The sequence below is a fragment of the Eucyclogobius newberryi genome, unplaced genomic scaffold (assembly GCF_026437365.1).
Source record: "Eucyclogobius newberryi isolate DKJ021-1_F unplaced genomic scaffold, fEucNew1.0.hap1 SCAF_13, whole genome shotgun sequence".
Classification (NCBI taxonomy): domain Eukaryota; kingdom Metazoa; phylum Chordata; class Actinopteri; order Gobiiformes; family Gobiidae; genus Eucyclogobius; species Eucyclogobius newberryi.
In genome coordinates this window covers 11,824,110-11,844,122 of record NW_027315757.1, presented here as the reverse complement: position 1 = coordinate 11,844,122, position 20,013 = coordinate 11,824,110, and the positions used below count along the sequence as shown (strand labels likewise).

Here is a 20,013-nt window from a genome sequence, read left to right as displayed (position 1 = left end):
CGATACAATGAGCCTTTGCCAACATCGTCCAAGCAGAAAAGCTTAACATTTTTCAACCGCTTCCTACATTTAGACCTGCTCAGAAAAAGAAAAAAGCATACGATAAACTTCTTTTTTCAAAGTTTAAGCCGACTTGAATCCAGGATAATGATTTGAATTCCTCCTCTCACACGAAAGCGCTGCGTTTTGTGTGCGAGTGGGCGTCAGGTTTGCATCCTCGCCAACGCACAGGCACCTGAGCTCAGCGGGCACTGCCAGGACACTTTGGCATTAGCAAACGGCCAACAACTCATTGAACCTGGATGTGCTCATTGTTTCATGTGAGTCCAGGAGCGGCAGGGAGAGGCTGGAAGAAGCACAAATACAGTCGCTGGAGACGGGACGTTCCGACGCCCGATCGGATTTTTCAAGACGGATTTTTCAACGGATGTCATCTATGAAAAGAACCATGACTTTATTTTTCCTCCTTACTATTTTACCTTGCTTTATATAGATGATGCACTGACTGGACAAACTGTACAAGATATACACCAGTCCAGCACGTACTTAGTTCTTAGATGGAATCATTAGGTTAATTTACACGAAACAAAAGCAGTTCTTTAAAATGAAACGACTCTTTGAGATGAACAGATATTAAAAAGAATATTTGAAGAGGTGTAAATGATTGTAATTCACAATGGAGAACCACAAAGTCACACTGACATATTAACAGAATTAGACCAATGGGAAAAATGACATTCTGGGATTTTTATTGTAAATGCATGTGGATTTTGATGTAGTTGATGTCTACTTGTGCTCCTTTTTTTATTTTTGCTGTAAATTGAAAATAAAGTAAAATATAATAAACAATACAAACATTTGCAGAGCTGTATAGTAACAAATGTGTTGGTACCACTTTGAAATAACTACACAAGGGCTGTCCAAACCTTTTCCACATTGAAACTTTCAAATTATTCAAACTGGGACATTTAGCAGAAGTTTGAGCGTTCCATCGCTCCTTTATTCAGGCTGTGGACCTTTTTGTGAGGTCTTTCTCTCACCAAAATGTTTGCAAGTGAGGTTATGATGCTACAGGATGTTTAAACTTGCAAATACAAATGGTATTGTGGGCAACTGACCATGAATTGCTAAAGGCCATTATAAAACGAGTTAGACGTTAGGGTTCAGAAATCACATGGGAACTCATTTGTCTGGTTGAATCTGTGGCAGAGTTTTAAAAGGAACAGAAATGCCACATATTAATGAGACCGTTTTGGAACACAATGTCTGATCCTACACCATCAGATCACTTTTCTGGCTCCTCTCCTCGGTCCATTATCAGCACCATCCTCCACCAGCTCTCAGCTCGAGCACCTCTGCACCGCACTCGTCTGACTGAGCGCCGTTCACTTTGCTTTGAAAATCACAGAATGGCAGGTGCATACGAACTCAATGAAATCTCACTTCTGCCACAGGGCTTTCCAATGAGACCAGACGTTGCAGAAAAGCTACCAAAATAATTGCTATCCATTATATTTATCGAAATGTATTGATTTATTTTTTTTATTTAGTCCTGACTGATTGGGCAGGGGGCAGAAATCATGATTATTTAGCTCGCGATTGAAATCACAATTATTTCAAATAATTACTTCTACTGTAGCTAAAAGTGGCAGTGCCCAGGGATTTCAGGGGCAGAACGAACACAAACTTTATTCTGAACAATAATTCTGAACAAAATAACTGTATTTTGATTACATTTCTGTAATTGAATCGAGTCATAATTTAACTGACAATTGCGCAGCCCTAAATTAAAATAAATGTTTTTTTCTGGCCAATAACAAATGAGTAAACTATCATCTATTATAACTATCATATAATTTTTAGGCATGACATTACAAAAATGCTATTGTATATTATTAGCTGGATATGACAATGAATTTGACATAGACCATACACAAAAGCAAAACAAAACATGATACTTCTCTTACTCTTTGTGCATTACTGACACTCTAAAGCTGAAATAGTTTAAAGTATAATTGTTTTCAGTAATTTTAGAACGTAAATGTCTCATGAGAAGAACACTTCTGTGCTTGATATAGAAACAGCCTGAATAATTGTTTCATCACACCAGGAGGAACTCCTCCTGACAGTATGAATTTGCCAAATAAAAGCTCTCACATACAAGTGCATTATATTTAGGACTCTCCACAGTGTGGGGGCTTCAATAGCACACTTTATTTCTGCCTCAATGTATTTCAGCATATAGCCAACATCCTGGCGTATTATTCATCTAACATGCCTTTTTCACTCTTTTCGATTTTGTTAGAAAACCTGAGGTGTGAGGTATTTCTAATAAGGAAATATTAACATCTTTGTACATTCTAGGAGTGCTCATGTATTGACTGACCTTTTTCTTCCTCCACGAAATGAGCAGGAAAAGTTTAATTAAGATATAGCTCATAATCCTGAGGCTAAAATCAGAATCCTATATGGAAGAATTTGTTCTAAAAGTGCACAATGTAACTTCTCTGGTGGAGGCGCCTGCTAGTCTCCATGATGATGTTAATACTTTGCCTGGAATGTTCCACAGTTTGGCATTAAACCTTAACTTCTTATGGAGACCGACAGGTGATGCCACCAGGCCAAGTTACAAGTCAGATCTGTGGAGAGTGGCTCCTCTCACAGTAGAATGGCAAGGCAATGAAAACAACTGTAGATGAATAAATGCAAGTCACATTTTAAGTGTACTTAAACATTTCAGACGCACTCCGATCCACGCCCTATAGACTGTCATGAAACAAAACAAAGTTAATATATTTTCTGTCAATTTTTTCATAAAGCATCAAAAACATATATTATTCAAGCTTCAAAGTTCAAAGTCAGGTAGGGCTGTAACAATGAATCCACCAATTGTGCCTAGTCGACTATAAAAAATGATTGTAGTCATATTTTGATATTCGTTATCTGGAGTATAAAGACTCTAAAACACATACAAAAATACCTTTTTATAATAAAGACGTGACATTATTAAATCAAAATGTCAAAAATAATGAAATACATATTTAATTTTACATAATAATAAATATTCTCTATCCAGAAGCCTTCCATCACTATATTTCAACCTTGATTTGGTTGATAATATATTTAAAAAGACTCAATACACAATATTAGCGTGTTGTCAACCCTGTCCATAACGACGTAATCCGGTTCAGTCTTTCAGGTTGAATATTTTGTAGGTGTTAAAAAAATAAAGAAAAGTAACACTGGCCCCTGCCCTCCATCTGAACCCAATATTGCAAAAAAAACACATCTAAAAACAATGATGTTTAATCCCCAAACATGTAATAATCTCCCACTCAGCGCCGCTTCTGTCCTCTGTCCCCTTTCCTTTTTGACTTGGCTACACTTGACACCTTTACCATACTTCAGCGTCGGACAGCCCCCGCCACCAGCCCTTTTATCCACTACGGTGCACTGAATCTGCCAGGAGCACCCTCGACAGCGCAGTACACTCGTCAGGATGGGCGCACGCAGCCAATCACGTGCGAGCACTAGAGCGGCACAAGCAGCCATTAAGGAAACAGGAGTCGGCCAGTTATAAGCACTCATCATAACCACATATACACATAACACAGTCCCGACCAAAAGCACAGAATCCTACTGAAAAGTGTCCTATTACATAAAGCCAGCTGCAGTTGCCGGGGTAAGTTGTTTACAGTAACAACAATTACACGCAAATACAAGAACAGAATACTGAGAAAAGTGACAAGTTCTCATGTAATTATTTCTCAGTTTAGTGGGATAGTCCCTGTGGTAAATATCTATCGAAGATTTACATCAGTTAAGTTAAGTTGCAGTTTAAGAAGAAAAACTGAAAAGAAAAAAAAACACAGGAAGTAGCACTGAGTTTTGTAACAGAATCCCTCTGCCTTTTTCATGTCAAGTGACATTTTATTAAAACGCTGAGACGATTTACACACAACAGACATCATTTATTGATAGTTTAAAAACAACAATCATTAAATGAAATCAAGGTGTTTCATATGAGTCACTCATAACTAACTATTGTGTAACTTATATGCATTTTGGTCCTGGCATACAATATTACCAGGCAACAGTTTTGGAATTACCTACGTCACATCTGCTGTTCGTGTCCCAGTGTTTTAGTAAAATATGCACTTAAGATATAATATTATACACTCCCATTTTCACACGCACACAAAAAAGTGTGTTTTTTATCATTTTATCATTGGATTTATATACAATCTTTCATGACAGCCAAAGTGCTTTGCAGTACATTAGCCATTCACACCTCACCTCACCTACTAGCCACAGCTGCCCTGTGGCAGACTTACAGAAGTCTACTTCTTACTACGGGCACAGCACTCTCCCATCCAAGCACTAACCAGGCCTCAGCTTCAGGAGGTCAGACCAGATCTGACATGTATACAAGCAGATATGGCCATATAATACTGTTCCCACATCAAAAACACGCCTGAGCAGGTTTGATATACATGTTTATGATAATGGGAGGTACAGTACACATGGTGGTTAGTACTCAGCATATTTCACTCAATGCAGATGAAGAACCCCTAGTTGGGTAAAGTTGATAGTTTATTAGTTTATTATTAACAGTTAACTGGCAACCTGGTAAACAAGTGCCAAAGCTTATCTAAAGCTTATATAATTTAGACAATACTTTATTATCACAAATAAAAATATATTATAACACCTTTAAAACTGTCAGAAAAATGTGTTCATTGCTCGTAAACTGTATTTTGGATGGATTTTTGTGTGTTTGACAAAGATAAAAGGATGTATTTTAAGAGCCCATCTTTACTTCTACTTCCTGTATTTATTTTACTTTTAAATTTTTCATCACAAACGTTCACTAAGCTGGTGAAAAAGTATAATAAATTGATAATAAATTGCGATCCCCACCAGTGCCATTACGAAGGCAAGGCAAGGCAAGTTTATTTGTAGAGCACATTTCATACACAAGGCAATTCAAAGTGCTTCACAGCAGGAAAAATGCATTCAAATCACAAAGAAATTACAGAAACAGAAATACAATAAAATTAACTAAATTAAAAATTATCAATCCAACTGATTGTCTAAACTAATAAAATCACAAACAAAAGAGAAGAGTGCAAAGAAAAAATTGTTTCAGTCATATGCGCAGCTAAACAAAACTGTTTTTAGCTTAGATTTGAACATTGTCAGAGTAGAAGCCTGTCTCACATCTTCAGGAAGACTGTTCCAGATTTTAGCTGCATAAAACTGAAACGCAGATTCCCCATGTTTTGTCCTGACTCACAGCAGGAGGCCGGTCCCTGAGGTCCTCAGAGTCCGAGATGGTTCATATGGCACCAACATATCCAAGATGTACTTTGGTGCTAGGCCATGGAGAGACTTGTACACAAGCAGAGCTGCTTTAAAGTCTATTCTCTGAGCCACAGGAGCCAGTGCAGAGACCTGAGAACAGGACTAATGTGATCATACTTCCTAGTTCTAGTCAGGACCCGAGCAGCAGCGTTCTGGATGTACTGCAGCTGTTTTACAGCTTGTTTGGAGAGACCAGTGAGCAGGCCGTTACAGTAGTCTAATCTACTGGACACAAACGCATGGATAAGTCTCTCTAAATCTGGTTTTGACACTATATTTTTGATTTTGGCAATGTTTTTTAGATGGTAAAAAGCTGCTGATGTTATTGATTTGACGTGGCTATTAAAGTTCAAGTCTGAGTCCATTATTACCCCCAGATTTCTAATTTGGTTTGTAGGTTTTAGAGCGAGACTCTGGAGGTGACCGCTAACACTTTCTCTTTGTTTCTGTGGGCCAAAAACGATTATTTCAGTCTTGTCTGAGTTCAGCTGGAGAAAGTTGTTTTGCATCCACAAACTGATCTGTTGGATGCAGTGACAGAGTGAATCCACTGGTCCATAGTCACCTGCCGATAGTGAAACATAGATCTGAGTGTCGTCTGCATAATTGTGATAGGACACATTTTCACTGCGTATCAACTGACCTAACGGCAGCATGTAGAGGTTGAACAGAAGGGGACCCAGGACTGACCCTTGGGGCACTCCACAGGTCAGGGTCATGTGGTCTGAGACACAGCTACCAATTTCAACAAAGTACTTCCTGTCTTCCAGATAGGACCTTAACCAGTTTAGGGCAGTGCCAGTGATGCCCCCCCAGTCCTCTAGTCTCTGTAAGAGGATCCCATGATCGACAGTGTCAAAAGCAGCACTCAGATCTAACAGAATTAAGACTGAGGCTTTTCCCGTGTCAGTGTTCAGGCGGATGTCATTTGTCACCTTGACAAGAGCAGTCTCAGTGCTGTGATGAGGTCTAAAACCTGACTGAAAAACATCAAATGAGTTGTTTATTGAGAGGAAATCTGTGAGCTGTTGGTAAACAACCTTTTCAAGGACTTTGCCCCAAAATGGCAGATTAGAGATGGGCCGGTAATGACTCAGTACTGCGGCATCAAGACTGCTCTTCTTTAGGAGAGGCTTTATGACCGCAGTTTTCAAAGACATTGGGAATGTTCCAGATTGAAGCGACATGTTAACTATGTGAGTGAATGGTGCTAACAAACTGTTCAGCACAGACTTTAGAAATCTGGTGGGTAACACATCAAGGCAGCATGTAGATGAACTCAGACTGGTGATGATCTCATGGACAGTTTTGTCAGTTACTGGTGCAAAGTGAGTTAGCTCTAAGTGTCTTGGTGGTTTTAGGGTATTTTTTTGCCTTGTGGGATTTATAGCATTTTTAATGCCCTGAACTTTGTCATTAAAGAATAATGCAAACTCATTACACTTGGATGTGGAAATGAGTTCTAAAGGCAGCTGAGCTGGAGGGTTTGTTAATCTGTTTACTGTGGCAAACAGGACATGCGAGTTGTTACTGCAGCTTCCAATTATTTCAGAAAAATATCTTTCCCTAGTTCTACATAAGATTAGGTTGTACATGTTCAGCTTTTCTTTGTAAATCTCTTTTTGAAGCTGGAGCTTTGACTTGCGCCATTTCCGTTCGGCCCTGCGGCACTCCCTTTTCTGTGCCCTGACCGAATCATCATTTCTCCACGGCGCCTTCTGCTTATTTTTAACCATTTTAGCCTTTATAGGGGCGATGGTGTCCAGAACATTCAAAACACTAGATGTAACAGAGTTCAACAAATCATTTACATTAGAACATGAGACATTTTCAAAGTTTATCATTTCCATAAACAGTGCACCTGTGCCATTACTTATGTGTCTCCTCTGAACAACTGCAGGACCAACCGGAGGTTTGGGAGAAACAGACAGGTCAAAGAAGACACAGAAATGATCAGACAGAGCAACATCGATCACATTAACATTTGAAATATTTACCCCCTTTGTAATTATGAGATCTAGAATGTGTCCTTTGCTGTGGGTGGGGCCTCTCACATGCTGAGTAAGACTGAAGGTTTAAGGACAGCATCAAGCTCTTTAGCGTTTCTGTCACAAATATTATCAACATGCACATTGAAATCACCTGTAATGACCAAACCATCAAAGTCTGTGCATATGACTGAAAGCATCTCAGTAAAATCATCAATAAAACGTTGGCAGTGCTGGGGAGGCTTGTATAAAACAATGAAGAGAATGGATGGAGACCGTTTTAGCTCCATTTTAAAGGATACATACTCAAATGATGAAAACACCCCAAAAGACAACCTGCGGGTAATTATTTCATCTCTAAAGACAGCACAGACTCCACCCCCTTTTTTGTTTTCTCGTGTTTCAGATTCAAACTTAAAGTTGGGTGGAGCAGATTCAGAACTCCATTTCCTGTGTTTTTGTCAAGCCATGTTTCAGTTAAAAACATAAAATCAAGATTATAAGAAGAAATAAAATTATTAATTAAGAGAGATTTGTTACATAAGGATCTGACATTTAGCACAGCAAGTTTCAGACTAGTTTCAGTGGGACTGGGCTTTATCTTTTCACAGGGAATATGAATCACATTTCTCAGATTGGGCCTGGCTCGCATTTTGTTTTTCCATCTGTGTGATGATGTGACTACAGAAATAGCACTAGGGGGGGCTCTTTTTACATAGGGCCCCGGGTTGGTTTGATTTTTAATGTGACAATAAGTTCCGGCAACGCTGAGACCCAGTGCATCCTAGCTATGGGAGATACCAGGTGAAAGGCGAGGTTGTATGGGTGGTGGGGCTTTTGTAGCCAAGGAGAGTTTGGGACCAGGTGAGAGGCGAGGGGGGATGGGTGGTGGGGCTTTTGTTGGTGTAGTCGGCTTGTGCAGGGAAGAGTTGATACGTATTGACATAGCCCTTGCTATATTGGGCGTGAGTGGAGCCATCTTAATGCCTGATTTGATCAGACTTTCAAAATGGCTGGGAAGGCCCATGGGTGAGAGTGGAGATGAGAAGGAGAATGATGAATCTTTAGTGGGAGTAGATGTTGCAGGGGGAACCCAGGGCTGGTGTGAAGGCAGGAGCGATGACAGGGATGTTGTTGGGCTTGTCACAGATGGGTCCAAGGCCTTTGAATATTGTTCCTTTGCTGGAGGCGGTGGAGGTGAATGTGGAGCAGCTGGAGCTGAATCCTTTGCTGGTGGTGGTGGAGCAGCTGCTGATGAATCCTTTGGTGGAGGCTGAGGTTGTGGCGCTTTTGATGTTGAAACATTGGCTCGGTCTCTGGCTGATGGAGCAGGAATTCTTCTCTCATTCCTCTCTTCTCTAACTATCTGCTCAGGACCCTGTCCAGGCCCAGTCCAATGCCTCAGAGCGTGGAGCAGGTTCTCTGTCAGCACCCTCACTCCATCTCTGCATAGGTGGGGGCCATTTCTCTTAAACAGGTCCTCTCGTTTCCAGAATAGATAGAAGTTCTCAATATAGTGTAGTCCTCTAGGGGTACACTCTTTGGACAGCCATGTGTTCAGCTGAAGAAGCCGGCTAAACTTGTTTATCCTCCTGTCGATGTTTGGAAGAGGTCCACTTATGAATGTTTTGATTTCCATTTTATCAAGCACGTCAAATAACTTCAAGAAGTCTTTTTTCAAAACTTCAGTCTGTTCCCGCCGCATGTCCACTGCACCCACGTGCACAATCAGCTGTTTAGCTCCTCCATGCTTAGCCATAATATTTGGAAGGAGTGACGTTATCTCAGAAACAGTGGCGCTTGGAAAAGAATGTGTGTTTATCTTTTCATGCGTCATGTGACTTATCACGCCGTCCCCAACTAAAACAATCTGCGTGACCTTGGCTCCTGGCACAGATCCTCCTCGCTGTATTTTGGCCACGTCATCTTTCCTTTTTTCATTTAATTCCATCTCTGAAAGTGGTAAAAATCTGTTGGTGAGCTGTATTTTAGGTGACTTCACGTTATCTTTGTATCGTTTAGGCTTTGCTCCAAGTTTGTTCCAAGAAACAGCCTGGTCTTTCTGGTTTTTAGACAGTTTTGGAAACGACACAGAGTCACTGCGGTTTAGGTTGAAAGTAGCAGTTTTTCTTGTAAAAAGTATGCTCTTCTTACCATCGGTTGACACAGGAATGGTATCGTGAAGAACTTTTTCAGATTCCAAAACAAATATCCGTGTTTTCAGCTCATTAATTTCTTTTTGATATTTCCGACAGCGTTCACAGTCTTTCTCCCTTCTTCTCCCGGACATGTCGCTGGCGTCAGATATGTCGTTAAAACTGGAAAAATGTTCTTAAAATCCTTGGTTTACTTGAAAAAGTCTAAAGCAAAAATGTTTGGAAGACAAAAACTGATTAAAAAGCAAAATAAATAAGGAAAGCAGCGATAGCAAGCGGAGCGAGCAAAAAAGCGTGTGCACTCTTCGGAAGCAGGATACTCCTCGAAGATATCGAAACAATGAAGGAAGGAATGAGACGAAAACACACATTCTGCTAGTATGGGCTAAATATCTTGCTACAATAATTACATGTTATTGAAATTTTTAAATATTAGCTGCTTGAAACCGTTTCTTTTTGCAGTTATTGAATAAGATATTGAAGCTAAATGTGAAACAAATTAAAATGAATCAAGGAAACGAATGCTGAAACATGTTGAACATGGTTGAGTGACAGAGCAATGCCAACTTCTGCTTCTAAACTGGGTGTGAAAACAAACATGTGACATTTCAAGTACATGTGATATGTTCAAAGTGTCAGTGTTTTGACAGTTCATGGAGGATTTTGATTGGCCAATTGCGTTTTAGTCATGTACAGTTCTAGACAAAGAAACATGTCTAGGATTAATGCTACTACAATATGACCAAGAATGACTATGGTGCAAAAGAGGAGAATATGTGTGCGTTTATGGCCTATATTTAGTTAACAAAATGATGGTGGAAGGCAAATGGACACCTGTGTGTGAGAAAGCGTGTGTGACCTTGCAGGCCGCTCTGAACTGCGGGAAATGATACTCTGCTCCAGATGGGCAAACAGGTCTAAGAGCAACTCAGGACAAGGACAAGAAAACAACTTAAGACAGGCACTATTACGAAGAAATGGAAGGCACTGCTAGCTAAGCCTCTGAGGACACATTTTACGCATTATTTGCACTGTTATTGGTGTTTAAACAGACTCTTGGGAAGCTTTAGTTTGAAATCCCATGTTTTAGAACTTGTATTGAAGACGGCACATGACTTTCTAACAGTCTGCCGTTCCCTCAGGAGATTTGGTGTTAGCACTCCATCAACTGGCAGCAGAGGGAATGACCATGGGGAAATAAACAAAAGCAAGCTTGCCGCTGACACACTAATACAAGCACGCAGTTGAAACGAGTCCAGCGATGTTGAGGAGTAGAGACGGGAGATACATCGAAAAATGTATAATATCGCAATTGCTGTTTGAAATACTGTATGCAAAATCAGAAAATCTATTAAATCAATTCAAACTACTAAACATGAGCTCAAAAAGGAGACAGAAATGTTGAGTGTAATCGGCCAAACACGGATAGAAAGTGATACTGTACTGCATTTTTATGTTTAATTTGATGGTCCATTTAAGTCAGGCGCGATACTGGAACCTCAATAAAGACATTTACAGACACATTTTAGTACATTCCTGCTGCATCGTTAAAATAATGTCTAAATATTGTTGTCAAGCTAATGCAACAAATATAGATATTCATTTTAGTTAATATCGCCTATTCTGACAAAAGAGACCTCAGGATTTCTATGTTTGACAACAAAAATCTGGGATTTTTTTGTGTTTTATGAGACTCAGACACAACCTTATGAACAGTGATTGTAGTTGTTGATGAGGAAACAATATTATAACCTGATTAAAAGCTAAAAAGAAAGTACATTCTGCACATGTCTCTTAACATTCTAAATCTAATGGAACAAAATATTTAAACAAACAAAACAAATAATCAGCCTCATTCAGTCCAACTTACTTTTGCCATCAGCCAATCACAGCACATCGAAAAGTACCTCTGCAACTCTCCTCAACTACACACATATTTTCCAACTTTGAATTAATGCTTAATACGTTACTATAATTATTTTTTGTATATTCTGTGTATTTCTATCATATCAAGTATAAATCAAGATGAGCCAAACTGTGCATCTTCTAACCAGCCTGTGCGAGATGGACAGTTGTTTTTAGCACCATTGGGCTAATTACAGCTAAACCAGCGCTGGCCTGAACACTTCCAGCCTGCAGCAGCATATAGACGGCTCCGGCCGAATGCTCAATGTTTCACTGTTGCTAGGAGACAAAAATCCTTGGACGCACTCAGCTGGCTGTTAATACAAGGAGGAAAAATACAGTCTTTTTTCAAACGTAAAATAAACCATTTGAACCCTTTTATATGTCTATTTTTATCAGCAACTACCCAGCGATAACTGCCCAGATAATAAAGATTATATTGCAGGTGTAAAAGGCAGCTTTTATGGTTTGTAAACAACGTGGCTGATTAAAAAAAAAAATGGATTCATAAGCTAAACAATCAAGTAACATTTAATAGCCAACAAGATTTTAACAAGAGAACAATAGTTTATGTAGCAATATAAAATCTACATGAATGACTATATAATTTTGTCTCCAAGGAATGACAGAAAAAAGGGGAGGTTACAATTATTTGCCCACGTTTTCAATCAATAGTTACAAATGTCCATCTTCTTTTTCAAATTCAACGTAAAATGCTTTGAAATTTTTCAATAAAGATTTCTTTTTATCATCGTCACTGGATGTGGCAGAATTTCAAACGCTGTCTATGTGTAAAAAATAACATCAATATTGACTTTGTAAGCGGGGCCCACTCTTCAAACAAGAAAAATCAATTCAAGTTTTTCATTCTATTTTGCACTTGTTGGTAAAACTGACAGAACAACAAATCTTTCATCCAAGTGCAGCTTCTTGCAATCTTGATTACTGTTTAGGGAAGCATCGATGGCAGATCTCGGGACATCCATCCAGGCACATTTGGTGGGGAAGTTGGTGCACAATAAGTAGCACTAATCTTTTGTTTCATGTAAATGTAGTTTTGAAATGAGATGCTTTTGTCTATTCAATAAGTCAATAGTGCACCAAAACAAAGCTATTTTTATACTGGCTGTAAAAATGTGCAAATAAGTTTTAAAAAATAGATTGACAATATTTAGTGAAAATTGTTTAAATATGGCTTCGATTGTGTAACTTGGACAATATTTGTTTAAAATTCCTTGAGTTAAGCTCAGTTTGATCCTGGTTTAGTCTTGATGTAGACTTAGGTTTGATCCTATTCTAGTCCTGGTTTAGTCAAGGTTTAGTTCAGGAATTAGTCAGCCAAACTTGTGTCAACGTATCATTAAGTAACAGTAAACCTATTTTGAGTTGTGCTTTTGTCAAATTCACGCCATGTCAATCAAACGCCTGCTCGCTATAAGCCTGCACGCTTTTAACTACCAACAACGCGTGGATAAACAATTGCTAATTTATAATGTGGGAACAGGACAATGGGACAAAAAAGAGTGGTTGCGTAATTCTGGGACGTAAGCCATGAAGATAAAGCTGAAAGACATTGAGCGGCGGTGATCTGCAGAACATTACATACTGTACCGATGTAAATGAGTGTCTTTTATCCGCCTACCTTGACACTGGAATCCCTGCTTGCCGAAGCCCCTGCGGAGAAAACATAAAGAAAACAGGTTAAACATGCACAGGTGAGGACATGTGTTCGACAGCCAAAAAAATGCATGGGATTCACAAAATGGTCCCTTTGCCTCTGGGGTTTAGCGTGAATATCTCATGTCAAACGCGACGTGACACATGAGTCCAGCCGTGCCAAGGTTTTCTGTCAAAAAGCAACACATTAGAAGAAAGAAAATCACACAGAGACAAGCTCGCCTGCTGAGGTGCGAGAATCGAGTGTGATTTGGTTAAGAAACAATAGATTTAGGTCAATAAATTACAGGACCACACAAAAAGCACCAAAAAGCATGAGTTGCAGCTTCTCAATTCATGCTCAGGGTTTGGCAGTGGCGCAGTTGTTTAAAGGGGCTGTACTTGACTTTTTTTCATGCAATAAAGTCAAATCTGTTTTCCCCCCGGCCCTGTACAGATATATTGTAATTGGGTCAAAATGAGACTTTTGTGTGCTGTCTGCATCTAATTATGGAGCATTTTATTCTCAGCTAAACAGGAAGTGCGCTGTTAGCATGCTAATGTTTGTTGGCATTACCGAGACGAAAAACCTCGCTTTAGCGTCGTAAAAGTGCCTATAAACAGTGAACAATTTGGATGCTACAAATGTATAAGGTTTGGAAGGTTTGGAATGCTTCAAACAAATCACGATGTGACGGTAAAAATCAGGTACAGCACCTTTAAGGATTCGCCCATGAACTGCAGGATAGCCAGTTCAATTCCTGATTGCATTTACTGTTGATTGAGGTTTATTTAATTGTTTCTTAATTATTGATTTTTTTTATTTATGGCCAAAGAATCTTCCTGGGATCAATTTAAAAACACTGCACTACTCCAGGCACATTTTGTGGGGAAGTCAGTGCACAATAAGTATCACTAATCTTTTGTTTAATGTAAATGTAGTTTTGAAATGAGATGCTTTTGTCTATGCAATAAGTCAATAGTGCACCAAAACAAAGCTATTTTTATACTGGCTGTAAGAATTTGCAATTTAAAAACACCGCACTACTTATAATCTTATATAGACATTTCTTAAAGGTGCACTATGTAACTTTTGTTCTTGTCTCCATGGCGATGACATTGCTTTACCTTGAATGTTCTTGTCTATCTTGCATTTATTCAATTACAGGTGTTCTTATAGCTCAAAAAGACCTTGAAAAACATACATTCTCACTGCGAGCTCGGCGCTGAGTGTCACCTGCTCGTCTCCATGCATTCTCTAAAAATGTTACATAGTGCACCTTTAAACAAAACAATACAAATCGTGCCGTGTGCTGTATTTTTTGGTGAGACACATCATCATTCATGCGCACGTGGCTGACAGGTCGTGACAGGTAGGGCATCTGATACAAAAATCTGGTAAGTGGTTCTCTGTGGATAACTTTTCATCAAAAACACGGCTAATTAAATAAAAACGGCAATTCCGTTGAGTATGAAATATGACAATGGACTGACCGTCTAAAACAGGTCAGGCCATTACACAGAGTGCACATTGTTCATTATTATTTGGGGGCATTTATAGCGTGGCCCGTCAGGATTACATGATGTTATATACAGGCCGCACACTTTCGGGTCAAACCGTTTAGCAATTCACAAATTGAAAAGCCTGATGCAAGACTTGAATAAAAGCCATTTTGGGAATAGTGCAAGCCAGATAATAATAAAAAGATCAAATTAGGCCAACCCCTGATGCCGGCAACTCATTAAATATAACCAGGGAGGCAGGCTGTATCGCTGTTGAGAGAACGCAGCAGGTGGAGGTGGATGCAGGGGAGAAACAAAGGGCCACAAATTGCGCTCTCCAAGTGTTGACCGCCATTTACCTCTCACTCCAGGCTTTCTGGCTCACCATTTAGTTTTAGGGGTATAAAGTGTAGGGATATCTTTATGCACATTTGACATACCGTAGTTCATGCAATTTAGGCTTGTAGTCGACTAAAGACTAGCTCTCTAAATGATTACAATCTGGCGCAAAAAACATGTACGACGTAACCGTCCAGACACGCCAAAAGCTCCAGCTAACTCTCACCATGCTTTCTGCTTTCTGCTGTGGGCCATTTAAATCCTAAAATAACAAATTAAATTGCAATTACAATTAAATTGTAGTTTATCCTCGCAGAGGGTCTAAGAACAGGGGATGCTGGGACTGTTATCCATTTGCTGAATTCCAGTGAATTGTTTAGTCTGCTTCTCTATCTCTAGCTCTATATACACTGCGGTTCTGATTTTGGACATGACACGAATTGAACTGAATTATAGGAGGACCGCTTAAAAGGTGAACTATGTCTCATTTTCTGGTGGAGGTTCCAACACATGCTGGTAATGGTCCATGTAGATGTGATTGTTCAACAGTTTGGCAAAAGCATTACCATAATAAAAGTAGATGACATTGACACTAGGCCAGGGTACAAACTATTCCAAAATATAATGCATGTTTTTCTTGGTAAATCTTAGCAATCGTGTGTATTGAATAAATGCAGGGCCATTTTAATATTATAAGCCTATTTCCGAGCATTCCAAGCAGTAACATCTCCACAGAAGTTACATAGTGCTCTTTTAGGCTACATTAGGCTATGCTCATAAATCGCAATCTGACAAATAATAAAATATCCGGTCTTTTGGCTGAAAATCTTCTTGTACCTGTAGTCAAGACCTCTACAAACAAGTGCATACTGTATGATTCTAAAATGTTTACTCCTGGAGTTGTTTGCAACGTGCACTTTTAACAGAATCCTATTTTTTAAACATATGATGCAGCCCTGACCTACATAAAATCAAAATTACCATAATGTAAGATAAAAAATATATAAAAATATTGAAAAGATATAGCATTTAGCTTGATCCTGGAGCCACAGCACTGGCTCTGGCTCATTTTCTAAACATGCACATATATTCTTTTTTCCTGACTATTATGACACGTGTATTATTATTATAAAAAGACAGAAGAAGTGCTCGGTGGTGCAGCGCGCAGCCCCGTCAGAAGCAGCTCTGCCCCGGCTTCACCCCCCTCTCCTCAGCCTCACCAGATGAAGTCCGTGCAGTGGCTACAGAACGTGGGCTGCTTGAAGAACCGCGCGATGAACTTGTGGTCCTTCACCTCGTGCACGTTCTTCTGACGCAGGGCTCCTTGGCGCGCGAAGCCCCTCATTGGCTGCTGCGGTCCGTCCTCGCCGTCGCTGTTCGCCGCCGCGGAGTCTGCCATGGTCGGAGCGGGACTGCGTGGACCGAACTACTGCCTGCGCTCTGCTCCGCTCTCCGCTCTCCGCTCTCCCCTCGCGCGCGCTCTGCTTCTCCGGGCGGAACTTTGAGCTCGCTCCCCCGGTTCCTCCGCGCTCAGAGTTGCGGTAGCAGGTGGTCGGTGGGAAAACAGTTGGCGGCGGCGCGGAGTTGGTTTTGACGGTTGTGGCGCGGCGTGGCGTGGGTTCGCTTGGCCGTGACTGGTGCTGTCAAACCCGCCTGCTTTTCACCCGCCGCTTCCTCCTCCTGTGCGCGCTCTGGAGTCTGAACACGCCGAGAGAGAGCGACTATAGGCGGGCTACGGAGAGGCGCGAGAGGCGGGGAGGAGGAGGGGTCAGACCGCTGCTCGCACACGGTGTTCAGAGACACGGAAAAAAAGAATAAATCAAATATATTAATACACTAATAATGAGCCTGATCTTATTATTATTATTATTATTATTATTTATCTTCTTCTTCTTTGGTGTTTTATGGCAGTTGCTATCCAAGTGTTACATTAACCACCAGACTTTATTCTTTGTTGTTGTTGTTGTTGTTGTTGTTGTTTTATGGCGGTTGGCATCCGAGTGTTGCATTACCGCCAGACTTTATTGTTGTTGTTGTTGTTGTTGTTTTATGGCGGTTGACATCCAAGTGTTGCATTACCGCCAGACTTTATTCCTTAGACTTTGTCGTAGTCCTAAAAGTTCTTCTTCCAGTGCCTTGACTTCCAGTTGTTGTTGTTGTTGTTGTTTTATGGCGGTTGGCATCCAATTGTTGTTGTTGTTTTATGGCGGTTGGCATCCAAGTGTTGCATTACCGCCAGACTTTATTCCTCAGACTTTGTCGTAGTCCTCAGACTCTGTCGTAGACCGTAGCTTTATTCTTTAGGCTTCATTCTATAGGCTTTAATATGTCCACTGATGTCGCTGCTTGGTAGCCGTGCGTCTACGAGACTGGGCGAGGACAGGAGACCACCCCCACCCCCATCTCGTCACTCTGATCACTCTGACTCCCCAAAAGCAGACCCCCATCACTCCGACTCCCATTTAGCGCCTTTAGCCTGTTTTCTATATCTGCCCAATCAAGCTCCTTTGTTCCAAGGAATCTCCCTGCAGCTTTAGCAATGATCCTGATCCTTTCAGTTCTGCTTTGAGTCTGAGCAGCACAGTTTACAACATCCACCATAAAGAGTACAAAATCCTCTCTATCCACAACCAGGGTATTCTCATTAATTCTGGAACCTGCACACTTGGGACCTCCACTCTTGAAACCTTCACACTTCTTGGGAGCCACGCTGGCCTTTCTCATTTCGCCCTGGCTGGGAGCAGCGCTGGCTCCTCTCTCTGTATTTACTCTAAACTCGTTACTTGAAACTTTCTTGACTGCATCTGCATAGGATATACCTTGAGAGACCTTTATTTTATGCACCTCAGCAGCTCTTTTGCTAAACCTGCATCCCCCATAGGCAGAGCTATGTTCTTCCCCACAGTTACAGCACTTCAGTCTTGCTCCCACGTCACACTTCCCATACTCGTGATCTCCTGCACATTTACCACATCTTTGCCTCCCTCTACAGACCGCTGCAATATGCCCAAAGCGCTGGCACTTAAAGCAACGCAGGGGCGGCGGAACATATGGCCTGACGCTATAGCACATGTACCCAATGAACACCGTACTAGGCAGGCACCTCCCTTCAAGTGTTACCATTACCGACAAGCTGTCACATCTTACCCCAAACCGGGTCACCTTCAACCGCCTAGCGTCCACCACCGTAGCTCCAGTCAAATTCTCCTTAACTTCATCCACAGACGTCGCCGTAGGGACACCTACGATAACTCCTCTGACCGTGTTTCTTTCAGCATCAGACACAAGAATGTCCTTTCCACCCAGACGTTTAGTTCCAATCGCCTTCCGTTGCTGAGCCGCGTCCTTGCACACGACCAGCAGCGAGCCATCTCTAAGGACACTCGCACTCTTGATCACTCCCACAGCTACAGTTAGGCTCTTTGACAATGCCACTGAATTCCACTCCTTAAAGGATGCACTATCCTGTGCAAGCTTTATGATCACCTTACAGTCTCTGCTCTCACTCCGGACATCAATAGCTTCAGCCTCATCCTGCTGCTCATTCCCAGAACCCTCGGACGAGCTAAGGGACTTTTTACGTTTCCGGGCACGTGCAGCCAGAAAAGGCTGCTCCTCCACGCCGTCCAGAACGTCTTCGACCACCGATCCACTCTCCTCCGCCGTCTCTCCAGACCGGAGACTAGCTCTTCTTCTTCTTCTTCTTCTTACTTTAACCTCGTTGCCAGACTTTTATCCAGTGCTTTGTCCTCCCTCAGACGTTTCGTAGACTTCTCTGTTTGACACAGGTACTTGGAATTAAAGCTGCCATCTGGAATAGGCTGTGTTTTGTGTTTTAGAATTTGGCGGTGTCATAAAGGGCAAGTGTTTTTAATTAAATCTGTCTCCCATATATTTTGGGAGAAAAGTCTAAAGTCTAACTACAGAGGGTGGAAGTAATGTAACACTTGGAGACCAACTAACCGCCATAAAACACCAAAGAAGAAGAAGAAGATATATTTTGGGACTGTTCTTACACTTGTAAAACACATATTCACACACACATTTTCTCTCTCTCATTGTCTTTCTCATTCTCTCTCTTTCTCTCTCTCTCGCTCCCTTTCTGTCCCTTTCTCTCTTCTTTTTTTTTACAGTATAGCGTAAAATACATACTTTGAAGACGTACAACTACAGTGGGTGGCGGTAAATGCACCTCTTTATTTGGCTGCCAAACACAACACAACAAAAAAATATGATCCTAATGCTGTCAAAAGACCATATTCATTGCTCTAAATTCTCAAACCAGAAACCAAAATGTATAGTATTTGAAACCATTTTGTCCTCTTATATAAATTCCTTAAATTATTGCACTACCTCAAAGCTGTGAAGACCAAGGGAAGTGTTTATTTTTGTATTTATTTACCTGTCTTCTTTCTTTACCGCTTCCATTCATTTATTTATTCTCTCATCCTTCATTCATGTGGACTGTGGTGTTACTGAGAAAATGATTACATTTCAGTTTCAGCCACTTCATCAGTAACCATTTACCAAATAACAAATACAGCCATTTTAATCAGGCGAAGCCTAAACCTTAATATGCACACATCGATTCCCCACCTGTTTTAGGGTCACTGTGTATCATGGCCACACATCGAGCGACATGGACACACACACACACACACACACACTCAGACACACACACACACACTCAGACACACACACACACACACACACACACACACACACACATGCGTTCACAATGTGTCAGTGTGCTGCAGTAAATGACCTAGATAAGATTGATTTATTTGGCTGCGGGACACATAACAGTAGTGCACCAGCGGAGCACTGATCTCCATGACAGATTTATTGTAGGCAGAGTTCACTGATTCTGATATTCGGAGGCATCTATAGCATTTCACCCTGGAGAGACAAAGAGACCATGAGAATGGACTGTTTAGCAAGCTTTATTCGCGAGTTATTTGACGCTCAGACCCCGGCGGAAGACGTTGCAATCATGGGCACTCCATGATCTATTTGTATTAGATGTCTCCCCCCGGAGCCTGGAGACTGGTGGTGGTAGATGTGGAGAGAAGGTAGAGGATGAGGCGAATGTAGAGGAGGAG

At 41.0% G+C, this 20,013-nt stretch overlaps 1 protein-coding gene across 2 annotated transcripts in view; it reads right to left on the bottom strand.

Annotated features, from left to right (window-relative positions):
- The window catches only part of prkcbb (protein kinase C, beta b), a 126,042-nt gene extending 109,688 nt beyond the window's left edge, over nucleotides 1–16,354 (bottom strand). Inside the window, exons 1-2 of one of the 2 annotated variants that reach the window (XM_072442613.1) lie at nucleotides 16,132–16,354; nucleotides 13,056–13,087 (exon numbers count right to left, since the gene is read on the bottom strand). In XM_072442613.1, coding sequence (XP_072298714.1) covers nucleotides 13,056–13,087; nucleotides 16,132–16,310 — 211 coding nt within the window. In that variant the 5' untranslated portion in view covers nucleotides 16,311–16,354. The remainder of the gene's footprint in view (nucleotides 1–13,055; nucleotides 13,088–16,131) is intronic. The other variant, XM_072442612.1, reaches the window with a different exon arrangement.
- Nucleotides 16,355–20,013: the final 3,659 nt, after the last annotated feature.